The following is a 22,316-nucleotide window of genomic DNA, read 5'->3' on the forward strand; positions in this document are numbered from 1 at the left end:
ACCATATACCAAGACACATCACGCCCACACGCACGCCTGCACGCACGTACACTCACATACATGCACGCACATCCACACGGACATTCGTCGGACATACGTGTGTATACACAAGACACCCTGTACGTTACGATACAACCGCCGCAATTACGTTTAAATAAGTCACATGCAATGAATATATATTAGAGTTGAAACAAGATAAGCCGTACTATCTCGATAAAGATTTAATCGTCTTTATATTTTTTCCTTTTTCTCATTTCCCTTTTTTTCTCTTTGCTTCATTATTCTTCTCAATAGGTCTTTCCGATCATTTCTCTCTCCGTCTTCGGTTCGTTCGTGATATCGTCACGGCACATCGTCGGTTGTACCGTCTTTCACAGAATATCCTGCAGACCGAATATGCATATATGCACGTGTATGCGACTGTGTATGTGTATGTACGTTATGTATACAGTCGAGTTAATTATCCCGCGACGGGGGATTAACCCGACTCCGTTCATGATTTATACGAAAAGCGTGACAACACATGTATACTGCACTTGTACGGAACATCTATCTTGTCTGCAATACGAATTCTAAGAGATGTCGATCTAACATTGGCGGGTAACATTCCCTTCGCGAGGAAACAATCGGATCAAATTCCGGAGGCGGATGAAACCGAGAGAGCGACACAAATAATTATCCCGGCGCTGTAAACTGTTTTCTTTCCGCGCGTCCGCTATCTACAGAATTTCATCCGACTTAATTGATCTCATCGTCAACGAGGACAACTCGGTTCACGTTTCTCACACTCGCTTTCAGTACTTATGTTTCTGGTAGTGTACTGTTAACACACACACACACACGCACACACACACATCACTGTTCATTCATTCATTCCTCTGTGCGATATTTCTAAAGCTTTTTTTACGATACATCGTAGTTTTCGATCGAAACTTTCTTCGAATTTTTATTATTTTCTTCTTTTTTATGCTTTCCGAACAGAACCTACGACGGAAAAATACCACCGTCGGTGCGTGTGCCTGTGTGCAAACACAGGTCCCAAGAACTATATTATTGATTTTATAAAAAAAAAATGCAGATCACAATTTCACATCTCGTGTTTCTCTTTTCATTTTGAAATTTCGTTCGAACGTCGTCGTCCGTAGATCGCGTTAGACCTATATTCTAACTTCGTTAGAAATCTTAGAAGACTTCGAATAATGATAAAACCGGTGTTTTTTTATATATCAAGCGCAAGTTTTCACACGTATAATGTGACTGCTTTCTTAAATATAAATTAGAAGCGTGTCTCAAATTCGGACTCGACAATTTTGACTAGCATAGAATACTAGAACGCCAAAATAAACGTGCAGCCATAACACATGCTGTACTTTGTACGAACAATGATGACGAGTCTCAACGAAGCCAGCTCCATCGAATTCACCATGCGTAAATAAAAAAAAAAAAGAAAATGCGTCGTTAAAATTTATACACGTATGAAAAAAGATAGAAATTTACGTTATCTAGAGCGCAGCTCTCCTAAACAATTAACATAAATAAATTTCGTAGTCATATCATTAGGAATATATTATAAATATAAACTTGATATACACATATACATATATATCTTGCAGAAAACTTGACTTATTCTTTTTTTCCCTTTTCGATTTGTCAGCATATCTGAAATATATAATATAAAACAAAATAAATTTTGAGACAACGAGCAATTCTGCTAACAGAAACTAGAATTTAAGAGATTTATATTATTTAACTGAATAAAATATAACATCTTTCATCCAGCAATTCAGTTACCTGCTGAATTTGTTCATTTTCTCTCTTATATATCGGCTGTTTTAACGTTGTAAAAACGGTGTACGCACGAACAGATTTTGCGAGCCCTTCACGGAATTAGCCACGAAAATAAATATACTTATCTCGCGTGTCTACGCTAAAAACAATTTTACATCATTCCGATAAAATACTATATCAATGCAGTACAACCAGAACTATAGGTACTAACGACGCTTGTTCTTTTCTTTTCCTCAAACGATTTAAAATAGACCGCCAAGACCGTCACGCTAGGAAGATCGGCGAACGGCGTGGCGAGTGCCGTCAGGCTTAGAGCGAAGAAACGAATTTTTATATATATATACACAGTCCCTATATCCGGCGCCCTATTCTCGTTTAGACCAGCCGAGCCAATGTCAGAACGATCGATATTATATACCCTGCCTACTCGTTGCTATCATAGGGAACACAAGAGGCGTCAGCCCATGTCGTGTCGTCATCGTCGTCGTCATCGTTATTGTTATCGTCATTGTCGTCGTCATCGTCGTCGTCGTCGTCGTCGTCGTCATCGTTGTCGCGCCGATGAGCGCCTACACCGGGACAACAACGCAATACGTTAGTTCTGCCTGAGCTTAGCGAAATCGATTTCGGCGTAGGTGAGACCCTCCTGCACGGATGCCGGCGACACAGGCGCAGGATTACTAACCTCCGGTAAATCGAGACTAGCGTAGTGCAGAATCGTCGCGCCCGGCTGCAGTTTTTCGTAGCCTTCGCTGTCCAACGGACTCGGCGTGGGCGTCGGCGTAGGCGTAGGAGTCTCGTCGATAAACTTCGGTGAGGATGGCTTCGGCGACGACTGCTGTTGTTGTTGTTGTTGTTGTTGTTGTTGTTGCTGCTGCTGCTGCTGCTGCTGCTGCTGCACAGACGACGGCTTAAAACCCGTCAAGGTGGGGCTGGTATTCGGCGAGGCCGTGACGAGACGCGGTTTCGACACCGTCAGATCCGAGAGTCTCTTCGTCAATGGGCCTACCGCGTTATGATGTTGTTCCTGCAACGGCAGCGAGTGCGATATAATCCGTGCGGCGTTTTTGTCTACGGGACTAGGTGGTTTCTCGTGATTCGCACGCGATGTAGGATCGTGCACTGTCTCCGTCGACGGCACAGAACACGGCGGCGCGCAGAACTTCTTCGCAGGTTCCATCATCGCGTAATCATTGCTCGGCGAGGCGTCCGTCGTCGTCGCGGAGAACTCCTCGCTCTTCTTCTGTTCTGTGAACGGCTTCACCGGCGACTGCGGACTGTTCAACGAGAAGGGGAAGATCGTGGCTGAAGAGCCCGTAGGCGTCGCTCGCGGTGGCGAAGCGGGTGTGCTTGCCAGGCTCTCGGATGTCGGGCTACCGTTCAATGGCAAAAAGCTCGGGGTCTTTGACGGCTTACTACCCGCCTGAATAGCGATAGGCTGCGACCGTGATTTCTCTTTGCGGTTACCCACTCGTGTTGTCTTGCGATTATTACGATTATTCGCGCCTATACTCATATTCATGTAGTCCTGGTCCAGATTTGGACGTGTCTTAAACGACATCTCTACGTATCCTTCCGGTGGACGCCTCGGTTGTGGTAGATCTACCGGCGCCGTTCTTGTACTACCTGTAAAATAATCACATTATTGTTACAATCTTTATTAGTGAGAAATGCATTTTTATTAAAATACAATTCAATCTTTGTAATATCATTGTAATAAATAAATAAATAAATAAATAAATATATATATATATTTTTTTTTTTTAATTTATTACTATCATATCATAACATATCCGTTCAGACATAAATTTTAAATATTTAAACTAGCTCAACCGTCAAATATCACAGACTTACCTGGCGGTCCATTCGTTTGATAGATATCTTCCTGCATAAGTGACGACACTTGTTTCGGGCTCGCTTCCGAATGCGACCAATCTTCCGCAGTTCCGTCCATCCTCATGTAAGGTCCTTCCGCTTCCTCTACCGGCTTCAAAGTCGTAATTACAGGTTTATGGGCGAAAGCTAACGATGATATATGCATGTGGCTATGATTGTGGTTGGCAGTGATTGTATTGTTATTGTTATTGCGATTGATCTGCAAAAATAGATATATATATGTGCATATATTAGTTTTTTTGTCCATATTGATTGACAACGATTATCGGAAACATCTTATGAATAAAGCAAGTGTCGAGGCATCAATACCTTATTCATGCCACTCATATCGACATATGGGGCAGTAGTCGATACGGGGGGTTGTCCGGGCGACATGTCAACGTAGGAACTGGTGTCGGTGGCAGTAGAGTACGATTGCGGTTGCGACTGCGGCTGAGGATAGGATGATGGTGGCGAGGAAAGAGCAGTAGGAATATTGGGTCTTGTAAAGTCCAATTCCATGAGATCCTCCATACGATCGGACGCGCCGGAGCAACCCGAGTTGTGACCCCAAGAGCTGGACAACAACGGCGCGGAACTGGACTTATTCGAATTCGAGCCGTCAGAGCCGGCGCCTGGTAACGGCGCGGTGACCACGTTTGCTAGCCTTCCAATCTCGGGTCTTTTGGAACGACTACCTACGGAAAATGCTCGCACTCTACTGGCGTCTTGTGGGGTGATGTCCAACCTGCGTGTAGCGAAAATCATCATGTCAAATAAATCGATATTCTCGGTTATATGCGCATTCGTAGCAAAGGATTCGCGCTCAAATAAAACGCACGGTCATAACTCTGCCACGTTAGAATATCAGCACATACCTATTCTTACGATGCCTGTTCGCAGGCTCCGGTCTAGATCCAACCGAGTAAGCTCTGGTCGGTCTGGCTTGCAGATCCTCTCCGGGAGCCAGGAAACTAGTCACCTTGTCCAAATGATACTCGGAGAAACGCATATCGGTACTGGGCGTACCAGAGGTGACGGAACAACTGCTGCCGTCGTGCTGCGACATGTCGTCCGGGAAGTGACCGTTGTGACTATTTACAGGATCCATATCAACGTAACCGTCGTCTCCTACCGGCGCCATCGGCACATAACCATCGGACAACGCGTTGCTCTCCTCCACGAGGGATGACGCGCGGGAATGCGAGTGCACCGTCGTCGCGGGGCTCATGGGTATGTACGCGCCACCGCGGCCTGGACTCGAGCCGCAAGGACTGTACATTTCACCATAGGAACTCTGCGAACGGAAAGTCGACTTACCATCGATGCTCATCGTACAGTAATCCTCGCATAGTAATCGCAAAATAATCACAGAGTAATGCTCGCATAATACAAAATAGCAGTCACAAAGTGGATTAACGCTCCTTCCGGGTGGGAACGAACAAAACGGTGAATATAAAAAATCCGTTCTTATTCACAGATATCACTCCCGTAACGTTTCGAATCCCATACTCAGAAACGTAAGTATTACACGGTTCACCTGAGAGGGCGAATGAGATTTGAAGTTCGGCGAGTATTTGAGATGCGAATGCGATGTCGACCAGGGTGCGTAGTCGTCACCCTTCTTATCCAAGATCACCGGTTGCTCGTCCGGAGTCAGGGAGTGTCCGTATCGCGAGACGGTGCCTTCCTCGGACATGTTCTCGCCGCAGTCGTCCATTGAAGGCGACGATCCGGCCGAGTCGGACGAGCAGACGTCGGACGCCGGACTGATGGGCATCGACGCGATCGGCGGCGAATACGAGAGGCCGCGTCCGCACATGGAATGCGGTCGTGGCACATGGGACATGATATGGGTTCCTCTGGGATGGTTCAACACTACCGTGGTTGGTTGACCCTCACTGGTAGTGCGAGCCCTCGACGGCAAGCTGTCGCACCGATCGCGCCCAGTCGTACCTGCAAACATACTCGTTAGAGATCTTCCTCATACGACGCGACTCTTTTGTCCTTAACGCGTTAAGAGTATGAAAAAGCCAGTTCCATCCTCCCAGCATAGCAGCAGCGCGGTTGTTAGTTTACAATAGTGTCGCATATATTACATATCGGTATACAGATCTATCTCCTTCTTTTTCTCTTTCTCTCAGCAGTGTATTTACTGTTACAGGTATGTATACTCTTGGAGTTTCAAGCAACGCAGAAGAGACGGTAAATCGCATCGTATCGCACGAACGAGTCCTCCGCGCATATCCGCGCGAGGAGCTCGGGTTATTATGTAACTAATAAGTAAAGAAGCGAGGATCGTAGAAACCAAGTTTTAGCCAGAGGTTATTACCAAACCATTCAAAGATACGCAGCATCCAGGGAAAACATATTTTACATCCGAACAGAACAGAAACAAAATATACAAACCGAAAGCAGCGTTCGTCTCATAATAATAATAATATATATCACATGCATATTGAACAGCATGCCAGAGCGGAACTTTACAGTCGTGACCGAATAAGTAAACGTAACACTGATCGTTCGGCACTTCGCACACCGAAAAGTTACCAGGGGATGGGGGGGGGGGGAAAAAAGAGATTCGTATGCGAAACGGAAAGGGCGTAGTGATAAAGCGAAACTGCAGTAACACTGAAGAGTAAAACAAATTCGGCTCGATTAAACAAATATATATATATATATATATATATGTATATATAGATATGACGGAACAAAATACATACACCGTAAAACTGATCTTTTAGATGATTGCGTTTGATTGATAATAACGGCAGCTAAGGGCAGCGACAGGGTTCTCTGATGGGATATTGTCGCGGTTGTAGTGGTCGCGGTGATGGTGGTGGTGGTGGTGGTGGTAGTGGTGGTGGTTGTAGTGGTGATGGTAGTGGTGGTGACGGTGGTAGTAGTGGTCATGGATGTACTTGTATTTGTTGCTGTTGTGACATGAGCGGATTGGGAATTATTGACGGAATGAGGATGACTGGCTACCGAATGACGACGTCTAGCGGTACCGGCACAGTTGGCATTAGTCGTGGCAATCCCAGCAGTCCAAGCCCCGGTACCAGCAACGGCTGCAAACCACACACCTCTCACTATCGCACAACTGTTTTACTGTCTTTTACGTGCATCTTACGCGCCAGATTTCGACAGATACGAACAATGAAATGTATGATCTTTCGCGAGTGTCTCTGATGTTTCGTGATGGTTTACTAATCAGAAGAAGGAATGGATACTAACTTTGAAAAGAAAAAGAAGAAATAAAAACAGATTGTAACCTCAAGAATAACCCGATCTTCAGTGTCGATAATTTCAAATATAATACAAAGGAATTGCGATGAAACAACATCGAAGTAACAATAAAGTTTTGTAACTTAATCCTTTCCCTATCCGATATACTACGTTTCAACAAAATGCTATATATGTATATTATATGTACATTATATATAATATCTCTGACACATCTCAGACAACTTACGGACTCCAGACGACTTACTGACTGGGTCGGTATTAATCATGCTATTTACAACATGAAGCTAATAGTCGGGAAACGATGCACAATTACTTCATGTATATCGGGCCAGACTTCTCTTTCTGTCACACGAAGTTGATCATTGCACTCGTACAAAGACCTTAAGTTTCCCTGTGTTATTCACATCCATTTGGCACAACGGAAATTTACGGGGCAAAATAAAAAAAAAGAGAATGCACAATATACTGCTTTCCTTCGATCTCTACTTATACTTTGACAACTGTAATATGTATGCCGATTATGCGCGAGTAAGCAACACAGTGTTAACATTACACTCAATGTGTACAACGATACAGATAGGAAATAAAAAATCTCCCAAAAATCCGTGCAATAGAAAAATGCAATGACCAAGTATTCCGAATAACATCCTACGCCTCGTGAGATGAAAAAATCGAAGGAAAATAAAAACGATACGCCGTTCTTGTAATGTTTTTCTTGCCAATCGAGATCACTATGAAACGCGAAAAGAGGAAAGCAGATAGCTACTATGACAGAGAACAGACCCGTGACTGTATTGGTGGAGGAGGTACTCCGAGATTGACTACACTGTGTAGGAGCACAGGAAGTAGCAATCTGCTCCTGCAACGGTTCCACTTGCTCCTTGTGTGTCTTCTGTTCCTCTGTAAACCCCGTAAACCCACTTGTGTTACTCTAAGAGTCGAGTTCTTATGTGTACGCGTACACGACGATTCGATTGGTACTCAAAGATAAGACATACAAATTTAATATGTGTGCAGTTTTGGTCCTGTGTAAAGAGGAATAATGTTTTTCAGATAATACTCTCGAGTTTTTGGATGTAAAAAGGAATTTATAAAGGACGACTTTCAAGTACCACACCTGTACGAGTAAAACAGAACGCAGTGACTCCTCGATGAACACAGTACCAACTATAAACACATAGCAAGTCGCCCATACGAGAATGTATTGCCAGTTACACATGTGAAAACCACATTTCGATATAAATGGACACACACACAGTACGTGACATTTGGATAATAACCCATAACTCATATCCTGGCTCGGGTAAATAGTACGTATATAAAAAAAAAAATGGACCCGAAAAAGTTGCAGCTTACCCAGAGGCGAAAAGCCATGAAGCTTTTGACCCGTATGCCGTCGTTGTAGAACGGATATCGGTTTGCTGGCTTCATTGGCCGAGGAACTACGCATCCTCTGACGAGGTCCCACCTCGTCCTTGTTACTCTTCGAATTCCTCATCGCGGTCGTTATTACATCGTACATATTGAGCGCGATATTGTTGTCTTCAACCGCCATCCAGAACTCACCATCCCCAGTTACGGCGGATCGGCCGACTTCTATGTAGAATATGTCGTTCGCGAATCCGCAACGTCTAACGAAATGCAGCTGAAGATACAAAAAAAATATTAATTCCAATGTCCAAGTCTTCTTGACAGTCAGTTTACAAAGAAAAATTAAAAAATTCCACAATTAATGAATAGCTGACATTATTAAGTAATTCAATTGCGAAATAGTAAAATTATAATTTATATATAGTTTCTTTGAACTATTTAACTTACGAAAATCTCGATGGAGTCCGAATTATCCTGTTCTCCAATTTTCACTAAACTTAAGGTTTGATCGGTGAGGCATAATCTGTAGGGTCCCTGGATGTTCTTTCGTGCTCCTAGACCTTTTCTTTGCATTGTAACTTGCCACACGTGTTCTGAAATAAAACGAATAAAGTGTAGGAATGCAGCTGACAAACTATTATTTATCGTATTTCTCTATGTGATGCAAAGAAACGTTCAATATTATCACGATATACTCGCTTTGCATCACATGAATACATTATTATTATACATTATTATTTATATGCATTGTAACAAACGAATTTTGGATGTATATGCAAAACTCGTGCAAGTTTAACTGTAATTTGAAACAAAAACATCTTATATTTAATCATTGTCACTATTGTTTTCTTTATTCTTGCTGACAGCACAGCAGCACAAACCATTGCCAACGTTATTTTTATGCCAAGGCTGCATAATTTGTTCAAAATGTGTAAGTCACAAAATACATGCGACAGTAAGACGTTGCTTTGTCGTAGCCTCTACATTTATATTCCTGCAATTCTTGCAAATTCTTCAACACTCGTGCAAATTTCTTTACGATACACGTATATAAATAATAGAAATAAAAGCATAAGATCTCTCAGTAGATCTCTCATCAGTGACGTACTGTTTGTAAGAAATCCTAAAATGTATAAATAAGAAAAGATGAAGAACGAAAACCTAAAAAAAGACAGGGAATCCCAAAGTCGTCGATTCATCCTGTCAGACGTAAACAAACGCACGCGTGCGACTAACGGAGGGAGCCCCGGGGAAGATGAAGAAATCGCGTGAAAGAGGAATGTAACGACGGCTAGGTCTCGCGATAAACAAGGGGTCGATCGTCAGATGATGTTACCGCGTTTAGAGGAGCCGCGAGCGAAACGAGAAGTCGGGTATCTCGCGATAAACAAGGAGAACCATCGAACGATGTTGCCGTGAAGGAAGAAGAAGCTCGATCAAAGAGCAGAGTCGACAGCGCGCGTCGGGAGAACCTGACGATCGAGCCCGTGTTTATCGCCGCCGTTCCTCTTGCATTTCGATGACGACGCGCATCGTCGCGCGCCAGGCGGACTATTTCCGCCGCGTGAAAACTCGGCTGGAGTCGGCCACAGTCCTTCGCACTCCGATCCCCGAGAGACACGTCTCATCCCCATGAGAGTCGTATTCCTTCTTTCTAAGCATTCTTTCTCGTGCCGACCGCGGACGACAAGAGCGGCGAGAAAGCCTTCGTCTTTCGGAGGATGTCGTTCGCAGGGGGCTACAGGCTAAAAAAATATCGAGCGAGAGTACCAGCGATCGGTGCGCGCTTCGTCGTCGCCTCGCGTTCCGCTCGTGTGAGCGGTAGAGTTCGAAAATACGCGGTGCGAAATGACTCGATCGGGCGCACTCACCAAATGTAGGCCGCGGTTGTTCCCCGTCGGGCACGTCGCCGCTCTGTAGCCTCAGCATCGCCTGCAGCCACTCGTCCAGCTCCTTCTCGTTGTCGAGGATCAGGCAGAAGCACTCGTCCTTCGTGTAGAGCGCGATCACGTGCTTGTGCTTGGTGTCGCCCCGCTTGTTGATGTTGAAGCAGCTGTGCAGTAGGATGCTGCGCTTAGGCGGATGCCGGTTCTCGAACTTCTTCTTGCTGTCGTAGTACTCGAGGCAGGCGAGGCAGCCGGGTGCCTCGCCGCGCAGCACAAAGTACTTCTTCTTCAGTGTCTTCATCTTCTTCAGGTGGCCGCAGCGGATGACGGGCCCGCCCGAGGGCGACGCCGGGCCCCTGCTCGACGATGCCATCGTCAGCACGACGGCGAGCGGCGTGGCGGCCACCAGCAGCGGTCGTTACCAGTCAAAGGCTCTCCTTGCCAACGCGCGTACACGACGTGCTCGGTTCTTCGTATCATTCACATGGCACCTCTTCTCTCACGGTCCAACAGCTCCCACCGCTTCCTTTCTCCTCGTGCATACGAACGGGCGAAGTGACTCTCGCGTTCTCTCTCGCGATCCAAGGAGAAGAACGCGTCGTCTTCGCCGCCGCCGCCGTCGTCGTCGTACGTGCGTCGTTGTCCTCAGCGAGAGGCCGCGCGACGCACAACGGCACGGAAATTCATCACGGGAGGGAACTACGGGATTCCCCGCGCTCGGACACGTTCGAATATGATCCCTGTGTCTCTCCTTCTCTCTTGCTGTCTTCTCTCTTACCGACCTTCACCGCTGCTCGCCGATGATAACGATCGCTGCGAAACAACGCGGTCCGTACACTTTCACAGGCATAACAACAATAATAATAATACCACTACCAACAACAACAACGGCTGTCAACGTGTCAGCGAATCGCGTTCAACCGCGAATAACATACAGCGACAATGTCGTCGTCGTCGACCGCTGGCAAAACCGACCCGCGTTGTCTCCCCCATCGGCGAAACGCACCGATGTTGTTGTTGTCGCTATCCTCGTCGCGTGCGACGTCGCCGACACTGCTCTTCTTGTCGTGCCACTCAAGCTCTCAGCGCAACAACATTGACAATCACGACGAGCATGATACACCCGGGACGGTTTTCGCGAGCGCACATCCGCGTGGATGAGCGCGTTTCGGCTACAACGTAAATAAGTGGCGCACAAACAGAAGAGCAGCACCGGTGCATATGCACCCGAGAGATATCCTGCACTCAGGCAGGCGTGTACGTACGCGACCCCTCGAGGGCGTGCTGCACCGCCTCTTCCTTCCCTTCTTCGGCGTGCAGTCGGCGTTTGTGCGCGACACGCGGCCGTCCACCTCTCGTCGTAGGTAGGTAGGTTAGGAAGGAACGACAACAATAACACGCAGTAGCTACCGCCGCGACGACAAAGACGATAAATACCAGGATGACGAGGACGATGTCGCGAATGTGGACGTAGACTACGACAACAACACACACTCGGTCACTCCCGCTTCTCTCTCTTCGTCCAAGACGTCGAAACCAGTCGGAGGAGATCGCGCCCGACGTCTCCGAGATGTCGCGACGGCACTCTCTCACTCTCGCTTCGCTCCCTCCCTCTCGCCGTCTCGTTCTCTGTCTCCCTTCTGTCCGCCTCTCACTCTTTCTCTTTCTCCCGATGTCTCGGCACGCCTCGAATCCACCTGTCACGCGGTTTCGTCTAATTTCGCCCGCCACCGATCTCGGTACGTGCTGCCGAGGGAACCGTTCGCGGAACGCACACGCACAACAGTTCCTCGAGGCTCCTAACGGCTCAGACGAGTCACCGTCGTACGCGCATTCCGCGCGCGCGAATAATCCACGCGTTCCCGACCACGATGACAAGGATGACAGTCGTCGAAAGGTGCACGCGAGCAGCCACCACGAGGTGCGGTCGTGCACGCGTGTGAGCGAACGAACGTACGAACCGAGGAGCAGCACCGTGTGGTGCACCTGTTTATCGCTCCGAATAACACGATTTACTGCGTGGTCCACGACGGTTGACGTGTATACACACCGGTGTGCGCGCGCGCGTGAGCGCACGCATGCACACACACACAGGGACAGAACAGACGTGAACGGACGAACGGCTAACCAGACAGACGGAGAACGCAACACGCGCGAGCGGACTAGCGCGCACATGCACACAAACGGCAGGAGGGTGGGAGGGAGTGAGAGGGACGACGACGACAACGACGGTAAGCAGGCAGGGCAGGCAGGGCAGGCAGGGCAGGCAGGCAAGGGAAGGTTCACGGCAAGGCGTGTTCGTTCTCTCTCTCTCTCTCTCTCTCCCCTTCTTTCTCTTTGGTCGCGAGCGAGCGAACGCGCGCGTCCCGTCCCGACTTTCGTGGAAAACGTGTTACGGCGCGGCGAGGAAACGCGCGCGCGGACGCCTGGCGGCAGTGAGCTGCTGCTGTTGTGTTGCCGCTTGCAGGTGGGCGTCTGGTTGGCCGAAATTCGCCCCCTTATCGGCGTAGCCGGCCGTCTCTCGCGCTCTTCTCGGTAAATAGGCTACTGCCAAGGGCAACGCGATTTTTTTCATGCGCAATAGCCACAGACGGCGGACGACGTCAAAACAATCGCGTCGGCATTCCAGGTCGATGCGAGGATAGCGCGCCGCGCGCGCGGTTCCTCCTCGATCCCCTCCTTCCCCGCTCGCTCCGTCCCGTCTCTCGCCAGTGACTTCCACTCTTCCTGTTTTCTCGCTCCTACTGCCGCTTCCGGTCCTTCTTCGTCATTCTCCTTCCGCTTCCTGTTCTTCACATAGAAGGAAGGAAGGAAGGAAGGAAGGAAAGAAAGTAAGAAGGCACTCGTTCACACATAGTCGACAACGCACTACTGTGTCACGATGCAGAGCGGCTTCGTCGTGTCCGTAACACGCGGGAAACACACGCGAAGATGGCTCGCGCACATTCGCTCGACCGTGGGTCGTCCGACGTTCTCGCCGACGAGGTGACAAATTCGGACTTCCTACAGTCTCTCCGCCTGTCGTGGTCGCGTTTCTCTTTCTTTCTTTCTCTCTCTCTCTCTCTCTCTCTCTCTCTCGCGCGCGCGCGTGGTAACCCTCGTTTCGCACTTACCCGGGACGCGTTCCCCTTTCGGCGACAAACAACGCGTCACTCGCTCGACCGTGATCGCGATCGAGCAAGTGAGCAAACGACCGACCGACTGACTGACTGATCACGCCGTCCTCGCTGCTGCTCTCTTAGAAATGCGACGTACAACACGAGTTTAACTCGACTCGACGACGCGCGTGAATTCGTGGCCGCGATCGCCGGAGACGTGGCCAGCCGCGTGTATTCCAGCAAAAGGCGACCGCTCGCCACGACGTAACACACAATCCGCGCGAACTTCTCTCTATCTATCTCTCTCTCTCTCTGTTTCTCTTTCTCTCTTGCGGGCTGCGCGCGAGTTCACGCCTAGCCACAGCCGAACAGACGATCGTGTCTATCTTGTAAAGGTCATGTGTACGGTGAGCTCCGCAGTTGTAAACAAGATGTACGCAGGCGCTGAGCGCGCGCGCGAATGGCGACGGCGACGACGACGACGACTCGATATACGCGATACGCTACGCGATTGTAAATACGAGCCGTAGCGGGCGACGCGAGCGCTCGCGCGCACGCTTTCCAATCGTGTGTGCGTGCCGTCTGCGGCGTGTTTACACGTATCACACGCACACACGCAAGGCTCTGGTACGGTGCAGTGGCGTAACTATCGTGTCAACGGACGGACGGACGCCGCAATGCGGAAGGACCTCGCGGGGACCTCTAGGAGCTTCGCGTACGACGCACGCTGACGAACGAACCTTCTTCTCTGAGAAAAACCGTCAGCCTCGCCGTCGGTGTGGTTGTACTGTTACTATCGTAGACGCCAGCTCGCTTTCGCGAAGCGAGAGGAGGTTATGACGCGTCTCGATCGCACGTCCCATTCATGCGAGACGCGCATTTCACCCAATTAGATCGGTCGCATGATCCGTTCGACACAGCGGAGGCAATGTGCACTGCAGGACACACGTACGAGCGATTTCTTCCTCGCACTACGTCGCTCGTTCTCGTACTCGAGCGGACTCGCGACGATACGCACACTCTCGGCGCGACACGCGCGTAGTTGACTGCGAACTGCAACGCCTCAGCCTCGAGCGCGCGATGTTTACTAACGTTACCCCAATCGGTGGCGTTCCGGGGGAATCCGGTAGAGTGTGTTGGTGTGTCCGCACGCACACTAACGTCGCAGTCTCGTGCAGGCATGCCCGCTTTCGCGAAGGACGCGACGCACACATGTGACAGAACATTCGTAAACGCGCGAGCTGGAGCTCTGACGACGTTACAATTGTCAAAAGAACACTGTAGGTTGATCTTTCCAACTTTTTGATAAACTAACAGTTAAATATCTATCGTTGCCTAATTTAAAGGAAGAGCAGACATGATTTAACTGTTTCTGTTTAGCTTATCAAGAGAAGTTGGGAAAATTAGCTCTTTAATGTTGTGTTCCATATTTCTTTTTTTACAGTGTAATCATTTACATTATAATTTTATAGATACAGAACATTTTATAGATTCTTTGCAATTTATGCGCTATTGATATATATATATATATATATATATATATATATATATATATATATATATATATTGTAATAAAGAACAAAGTTTTTTATTGTCTCTGTGTCATTTGAAGTTAACGATTCATGTTAATACAAGGATGTTTGCAGAATACATATGGAGATAAAGCGAAATTAGCACAAGGATGTTACTTCAAACATGTATAGAAACAGGACAGGATTTGTGTCCTTTTAAGGCAGACAAATATTGTTAATATTGCATGTCAAAAAATAGAGCTCACATAGAGATTAGTACAGATATATATAATTTTATATAAAATAGACAAAAAGGAACTGTAAATTGTTCTAAATTCACATTACAAACCATAAATATTTCTGCAATATATCTATCAACAAAAAAATGAAATAAATGTTTTGTTACAATACAGAGATCATATTTATAAAATACAACTTCATTTCATAACCATCACACTTTGATAACGACACATATTGCGATGATTATTAGCAACATTTCTTACATGTACATAAAACTTCAATCAAGACAACACACACACACACACATTTATTAGATCAAAATTTGCTATTCTTCATAATAACATAATGTATCTGGATAGATATATAAAATATCAAAAATAAAAATGAATAGGACTAGTAATTTTTCTAAGGTTTTATTAAAGCTTGACTTATATAAATTTGTACAACAAATACTGATAGAAATCTATGCAAAGATAAATACAAAACTTTATGTCATACTGGGAAATATAAAATTACTTAAACTAAACAACAATTTAAAATATATTAGAGCACTATGAAATCTTGCTTTATTTGTAATCCAAAAATAAATTTCTTCAATATCTCCATTAAACCAGATATATTTTTCTAGTGTTTTATTTAACACAACAAATATTGTCTTTTATTTTAACATTCTCTATTTTCGAATGATAATTTTACAATAAATTCTCATAACATAAAAAAAACAAAAACGACTTTTGTGTTGTATCTTAATACAGGAAACACAAGTTCTTTTTCAGTCATACTTGTGTGTTCTTTCTGCATAAAAAAAATAAATTATATATTCCACTTTGTAAGACAATACAACAAAAATGTAGTTAAAATACACAAATAACTCATCATTTGAGATTAAACTTACATTGGTATTCACACTGAATACTAAACAAGATAAATACTGTTACAGATATTGTTTCTTGTATGTTTGCATAAATCTAAATGGCTTTACAGTAAAAAAAATTAAGCCATCTAAGCGGAAATATATCCCAAGTGCATTATTTATCAAAATATACTTGGTAATGATCTTCCGCTATATAATATTTTTCATCAATTAATAATTATCAGATCTATGTTTCTTTGGATGAATCTTTGTTTCTTTCTCTGAGATCAAGACCGACCTTTGCGTCGCACACATCGTACAATAATAATCATCATCTTGTACAAAAATATTTGTACTTTATCTTGAAGGGTAAAGAGGGAGGAGAAATGAAAGCGAAAAAGAATAAAGTATGTAATGTTAAGCGGGGTGATAAGATTATAGATAGAACAAAACATCTTCAAGGGAACTATGTGGTTCCACTTGAAGACTTTGGCCGACTTGATACACCAACTTATGGGCGTATTGACAGGGAGCGGGTACACGTATTGTACCGGCCCAATTGTAATATAAGTGGCAAAGCTTGTACGTGATTCGTTGCATATGGTCGGTTTTTATAGTTGAACTGTCATAAATAACGATATAATGGATAGGTGATACTGAACCCTGTCGTACATTTTGCGGCACGAGGAAAAAGTCATAATAATTTCGCCTCGTAATGCAGGAGTCGACTACTGTCCCTGCTGGAGGATTAATTAATTGGCTTCCCTGAAAATCACAAAAACCATAGTTTAATCATCAACAATCATATCAATTCAACGAATCAAAATAAATTGTTTTAATTGTTTACTCACAGTTTTCATGAACAATCGCGTGTTTATACGTTTTTGGACGACAATCACGCTGAGTTGCGGCTTATAATTTGGGTCAATGCGATTAAATGTCATCAGTAACTGTTTTACTTCGTATCCTACGACATAATCCAAATCACCATCGCCAACTCCATCGCGATATATAATTATACGTTCTGGATTGCAATTGTTATGCTAAAACGATATTATTGGTTTTGACAAATCAACAGAGGAAGTTCTTTCACAGGTTCTTTCACAAGGAAGTTCTTTCTCATTTTACACTTAAAAAACACGTGACACAGAAATTACCTTTCGGAATGCCTTGATAGCCGAAATAAGACACATTTGTAACATGTCCATTAATTCCTGTTTGGAAGCCTGCATACAGACTTTGCTGTGCCATTTAGTCATTTGAGCATCTAAACTCGCAACAAATCCTGCCACGCTCCGTTTTGAGGCACTTCCTATACCAGCGTGATACACATCTATACCACACACCATACAATTTTTCTGTTACAACAGCAAAAATTTAGCAAATAAGAAAAAAGATGATGAAAGTATATGATAAAGTATAGAAGTAAATATAAAGCAAATATAAAACGTAGAATATGAAGCATAGAATATGAAGCATAGAATATGAAGCATAGAATATAAAGCATAGAAGCAATACCAATGGCATGGTTACAGTCCAAAGAGCTCCTCCTAATTTGCAATTGATCTGAAGCGCGATCTTCTCTGTGACATTTTTCAACTTGGATGGATTGACAAGTGTTCTAGTTAAGATAACTTGCGACGCTATAGGCTTTTCTACACAGCACAGTCTACACAAACGCAAGAAACAAGAAATTAAAAAAAGAAGAGTAATTTTTTCTAAAAACGATATTGTGTGTGACTATGCACGAGAGAAGAATTCAACATATATTAATTTCTGTAATTACATTCTCTATAAGCAAGCAATCGTCAGTAGTGTTAAAGTTTAGATCATAAGTATATACATTGTATATACATAATTAATATGTACATAATTACATATTGTTTAGATCATAAGTATATACATTGTATAAGTATATACATTCAGATAAGAGCAATGAAATTATAGGAAAATCGACTAACCTTTTTAAAGAATTATATCGATCAGTACGGTTAGTTGGAAATACTGCGACCACCAATTCGTAATCTTTATTGAAGTTTCCCCGAATTTCTCGGAGATAGCTTTCATTTTTTTCGTCCCTTAAAATGATCTTTTGCGGATTGTTTATTCTCATACCAATTGCTTTCGTTATATTCTGCAGCATACTTAGAAAATCTCTCACGATATTTTCATCTTTATTGATGTATAAGATATACCATCTGTTCAAGTGTGGCTGAAATATAGGATTACAATGGCGATATTTCCACAAAATAACTCGTCAAAATAACCCCACCCTGTTCTCAATCGATTGTACTTCAATGTACTCACTGTGCGTAACACAGGATTTCGTGCTGCAGCGCCCATCCATTCAGGTTTATCCGTGTATTCGTAATATTTATTATTACCAAAATATATTTTTTCCGGTTCGACACTTCTTGCGCTAAATTGGACTACATCCTTATTCAAACGCAAACCCCACCCTGCCAACATTTGCCGTGTTACTTCGTTTTGTTGTATCGTTTCCACAAATAACTTGATCTCATCGCAGCGTCTACTAGGCGACACTTTCGTAAGCATGTCCAAATCTTTCATTATCTTGTAGTTGGAGCGGATACTGTCTGTGAGACCTGAGATGTAACTCAATTCCGGTATCAAAAGTAATATTTTCTCTTGTTTCTATTGCATTAAAAAGATTCTTCTGTTAATAATAAATAAAATAAATGAAATCATTGTACATCAACGTGCAAAATAGTGATACTACAAACCTCGCCGGTCGGTGTTCTTTCCGTGGCCCTGTTAACCAAGAGCGGTTGTGTCATGTCTCTTATCTCAATGCCGCAATATGTCTTATAATAATTTATCAAAGATATCTCTTCTCCATTTTTAGAGAACTTAAATTCCGGTGTTTTATCCCATGCGATGTCGTCTATACGATATGTTCTATTATTGTATCGCGTCAATACACTCATGCCAACGATCTCTTTCATCACGTAATCCCGATAATTGTTTCGTTGTCTATGGTACATATCAGTCCTGAAAAATAATCGTAATTGACATAAATTGAGCTGTCTCTCAATCATAAATTACCAATTGTAACTTCGATGATGCGATCTTAACGTTAAGCAAAAACGAAGAATCTCTTACATTATATCTCGCACAGTTTGCGTACGCAGGACGCGGTGTTTAATATCTAAACACAACTTTAAGCCACCTTCGTATTCGTTTATGGCGGTCACGTAACCAGGCCACACTTCCAACTGATGTTCATCTATGAAATGTGGAGTTTTTGGATTGAAATTTTGTCGGCCTATGCGAACCAGGCTGAGCGCGCGCATGATACGACCGAATAGAATGTTAAAGAATTGAACGTTTTCACTCATCGACTGTTTTTTCTTATAAATAACCGTGAGAGTCACATTTGATCCATCTACCGGATGAACGGAACACAATTTTGTAATCTAAAAATTTAATAAATATTATTACGCGGAAAGTATGCGTAAATTGTATCGATTAATGTTACAAAGCTTAAACTTACTTTCTCTGGCAGTTGCATTGGCAAGAAAAGTATTGCACCGTCGAATGTTTTTTCTCGTCCTAACTGAGAAGCGTGTTGATTGAGCAGACTGCGCCGTAATCCTCTCGCATCTATATCTGGCGAATATTTCACTTCATACTGGAATAAACCCCTGCCAGGTTCTAACTCGACGTCTATATAATTGGCGGATAACTTTATTCTAGAAAAGGAGAAACGTTTTTTATTGCATTGCTGCTAATTAAGGGCATATTTACCTTCGTAGCTTTAAAAAAAATTAATTTTTTTGTTTCTTGCACTTTCTTATAGATAAATGAATGTAGATGAATATGAATTGTTCAAGAAAGCACACAAAGTCTATTGTGTGGTCCTGGAATAGTTGACACACACACACAAACACACACACACACACACACACTTCTAAAAAATGCTTCATTTTTCAGCTCCCAAAGATGAACCCCTTAAATTAAGAAGGTACACTCGTCCTTCTCTACATGTACAGTGATTCCTCACTGTGCAATTTTTAACTGCGCAAAATTTCATTTTGCATAGTTAAAAATTTTCCAAACGTCAGATTGAGGAAAAAATTATAAAAATTTTAAAATTTTATCGTTTAGTGGTATTAATTTATATAAAACAATACGAATTCAACGTGAAAGAAGTTACTCTGCGTATGAATCAAGGTTAAGTGCACACACTCATGTAACATTTAAATTGCTTACGTCTTTCCACTTATGCCTTGTCGACATATTGGTGTGGCACTTTCTTCGACATCTTGTACAGGTGAAGGCGGATTATCATATACTGTAAGATCATCCAATGCACCTAAAACTCCATCGAAGTCCTTTTCAACAAACGCACTAGTATGTGCTGAGCTTGAAGTGGAGGTACTTGTTTCACTAAAAAAAATCTAATCTATGAATATTCATTCATAAATACCATCCAAATATTACAAAAGTATCTATACTCACATTTGTTTTGGTAACAAATCAAGAAGAGTCCCTCTGCCTGTTGACCTACTCTGTCCAACTGTTTTTATTTGTTGAGATTCTAATACATTATCACTGTTACGCAGTTTCATCAAACTAGCTAGATTAGCACGTCCACGGCCTTTGACTGTAGCTGAAATTTGAGTTTCAAATGAACTTTGTAAATGTTCCTCAAATAATCTTGTTTGATCCATCGATGACTGAAATGAATGTCCCTCAAATGATTTCGTTGGATCTGATGATGACTGACTAGGTGTTTCCACAGAATATTCTCTCCTCCTTCTTTCTTGTTCTCTTTGTCTCATGATATCTAGCAAAGAGCCACGGCCTCTTCCCAAGGGAATCTTGTCAGTCATTTTGGGAGAGTACTATATACAGAGAAAATATAAAATAATAGTTATTTTAATTAAAGGCATATATAAATGATGACTAAACTACCAATTTTACTACCAAGTTTTATGAGTAGTGATATCAATGCATAAATAACAAAATATTTCTTGAGATTATAATGACTGTAATAATACACAAATTAAGCACAATTATACAAAGCTGTATATACATATTGCTAGAAAACATAAAACTATATATAGAACATCTTTTATCTTTATAAAACAAGTTTTTCTTTCAGCCACATATTTGTTTACACTATTTCAACATTCCTCTTTTTCCTAGTAAGAACATAGAAAAGAAAGAACATTTTTTCTACACTCTTAGCTTAGGATTAGATTTAGATTAAAATTAAGAAAGACTTAGAAAAAAACTGTTAATGCCAAGTAAGCACACTTATAGGCACAAATATCTGTATCAACAGAATATTACAGAAAAAATAAAAATAGATAAAGTATATTAAATAGATTTTTTGTCAGTTGAATCTGCTGTAATTTTATCTGTATTATTTTAATTATTCTTCATTATAATGTAACAATCTAATAGAGTCATAGCTCTAATAAAATAAAATTGTTAGCCAATATTACATTTTTCCACCAAGGTGTTATTCAAGCATTTATTTGCTGAACATAATTTAACTATAAATATTTATATATACAGATAAGTATATAACCACTACACAGTACAGAGGGAATGTGCATAGGGAAAAGTTACAGGGTCGTCGTTGCCATTTTTCTTTTACTCTTTTTGAGTAAAAAGTCTAGCATCAAATTCCGATATAAATACTTGATACTAAAACATAAAATATTTGAAATAAAACATCGAGAGAGAAAACAACTATCGTGGCCGTTATCGAAATCCAATAGATTACGAAATTCCTTGTTTTCTCACGAAAAAATACCACAAATGTTCTTCACGATAATCTCGAATAGTCGGACATCATAGAGCGGTAACCTCGTACAAGATGATAGGAATATCGATACGTTTAGTAAGTACGAAATAAATAAAAACGTACGAGAAAAAATCATGTTTACTTACTTGGATTTATCATGCACAAATTTCTGGGACGGAATGATATGAACTCGTCTACTTCTTCTCCAAGTGCGAGTTCACTACTTCGTTTTAACGCAAGGTCGCTCAACAAAGAACTCAACTTTCTGCTCGAAACGCGAAGTATAAATTCAAAGAGCAGTGTCGAAACTGCGCCACTCGTGCGATTGTGAGCGCCATCTAGTGATTGTGAGCGTCATCTATGAGCTATCAAGTGATTTACTACGTGCACACTCAGTCGGTAAAATTAATCACCAATAAATTTATCGAAAGTTCAATAAAAATAAGAAGTATTATATAAATATTAACAATATTAGTAAAATTAATCACCAATAAATTTATCGAAAGTTCAATAAAAATAAGAAGTATTATATAAATATTAACAATATTAGTAAAATTAATCACCAATAAATTTATCGAAAGTTCAATAAAAATAAGAAGTATTATATAAATATTAACAATATTAGTAAGCAGAATTGTATAAAAATATCAATTTTTTTAACTTAAA

General features: G+C 42.8%; 2 protein-coding genes across 9 annotated transcripts; both read right to left on the reverse strand.

Moving 5' to 3' along the window:
• Positions 1–258: 258 nt before the first annotated feature.
• On the reverse strand, positions 259–14,348 carry LOC116847608 (insulin receptor substrate 1). Of its 7 annotated transcripts, none has more exons than XM_032822769.1 (12): positions 14,008–14,348; positions 11,435–11,866; positions 10,155–10,982; positions 8,731–8,876; positions 8,269–8,557; positions 7,696–7,812; positions 6,387–6,734; positions 5,204–5,619; positions 4,542–4,960; positions 3,994–4,411; positions 3,643–3,883; positions 259–3,414 (listed from the first exon to the last, which is right to left on the reverse strand). In XM_032822769.1, the coding sequence occupies exons 3-12, from the start codon at positions 10,540–10,542 to the stop codon at positions 2,384–2,386; spliced, it is 3,813 nt and encodes a 1,270-aa protein (XP_032678660.1). In that variant the 5' UTR covers positions 10,543–10,982; positions 11,435–11,866; positions 14,008–14,348; the 3' UTR covers positions 259–2,383. The 7 variants fall into 7 exon arrangements, with proteins under 7 accessions (XP_032678660.1, XP_032678651.1, XP_032678666.1 ...); XM_032822760.1 differs by having other exon boundaries at positions 11,435–12,954; XM_032822775.1 differs by lacking the exon at positions 14,008–14,348 and adding an exon at positions 13,283–14,001.
• A 1,211-nt stretch (positions 14,349–15,559) lies between these two features.
• LOC116847634 (piwi-like protein Ago3) lies at positions 15,560–21,944 on the reverse strand. 2 transcript variants are annotated; one of them, XM_032822821.1, is made up of 12 exons: positions 21,797–21,944; positions 20,354–20,739; positions 20,105–20,281; positions 19,386–19,584; positions 18,995–19,308; positions 18,616–18,883; positions 18,179–18,526; positions 17,833–18,083; positions 17,390–17,540; positions 17,029–17,229; positions 16,723–16,914; positions 15,560–16,636 (listed from the first exon to the last, which is right to left on the reverse strand). In XM_032822821.1, exons 2-12 carry the CDS (start codon positions 20,725–20,727, stop codon positions 16,307–16,309), a joined length of 2,805 nt encoding a protein of 934 aa, XP_032678712.1. In that variant the 5' UTR covers positions 20,728–20,739; positions 21,797–21,944; the 3' UTR covers positions 15,560–16,306. The 2 variants fall into 2 exon arrangements, with proteins under 2 accessions (XP_032678712.1, XP_032678722.1); XM_032822831.1 differs by lacking the exons at positions 15,560–16,636; positions 16,723–16,914 and having other exon boundaries at positions 17,040–17,204.
• Between the last annotated feature and the right edge of the window lie 372 nt (positions 21,945–22,316).

This window comes from Odontomachus brunneus, unplaced genomic scaffold (assembly GCF_010583005.1).
Source record: "Odontomachus brunneus isolate Ranch 3 - 2012 unplaced genomic scaffold, Obru_v1 Obru_scaffold_004, whole genome shotgun sequence".
Lineage (NCBI taxonomy): Eukaryota > Metazoa > Arthropoda > Insecta > Hymenoptera > Formicidae > Odontomachus > Odontomachus brunneus.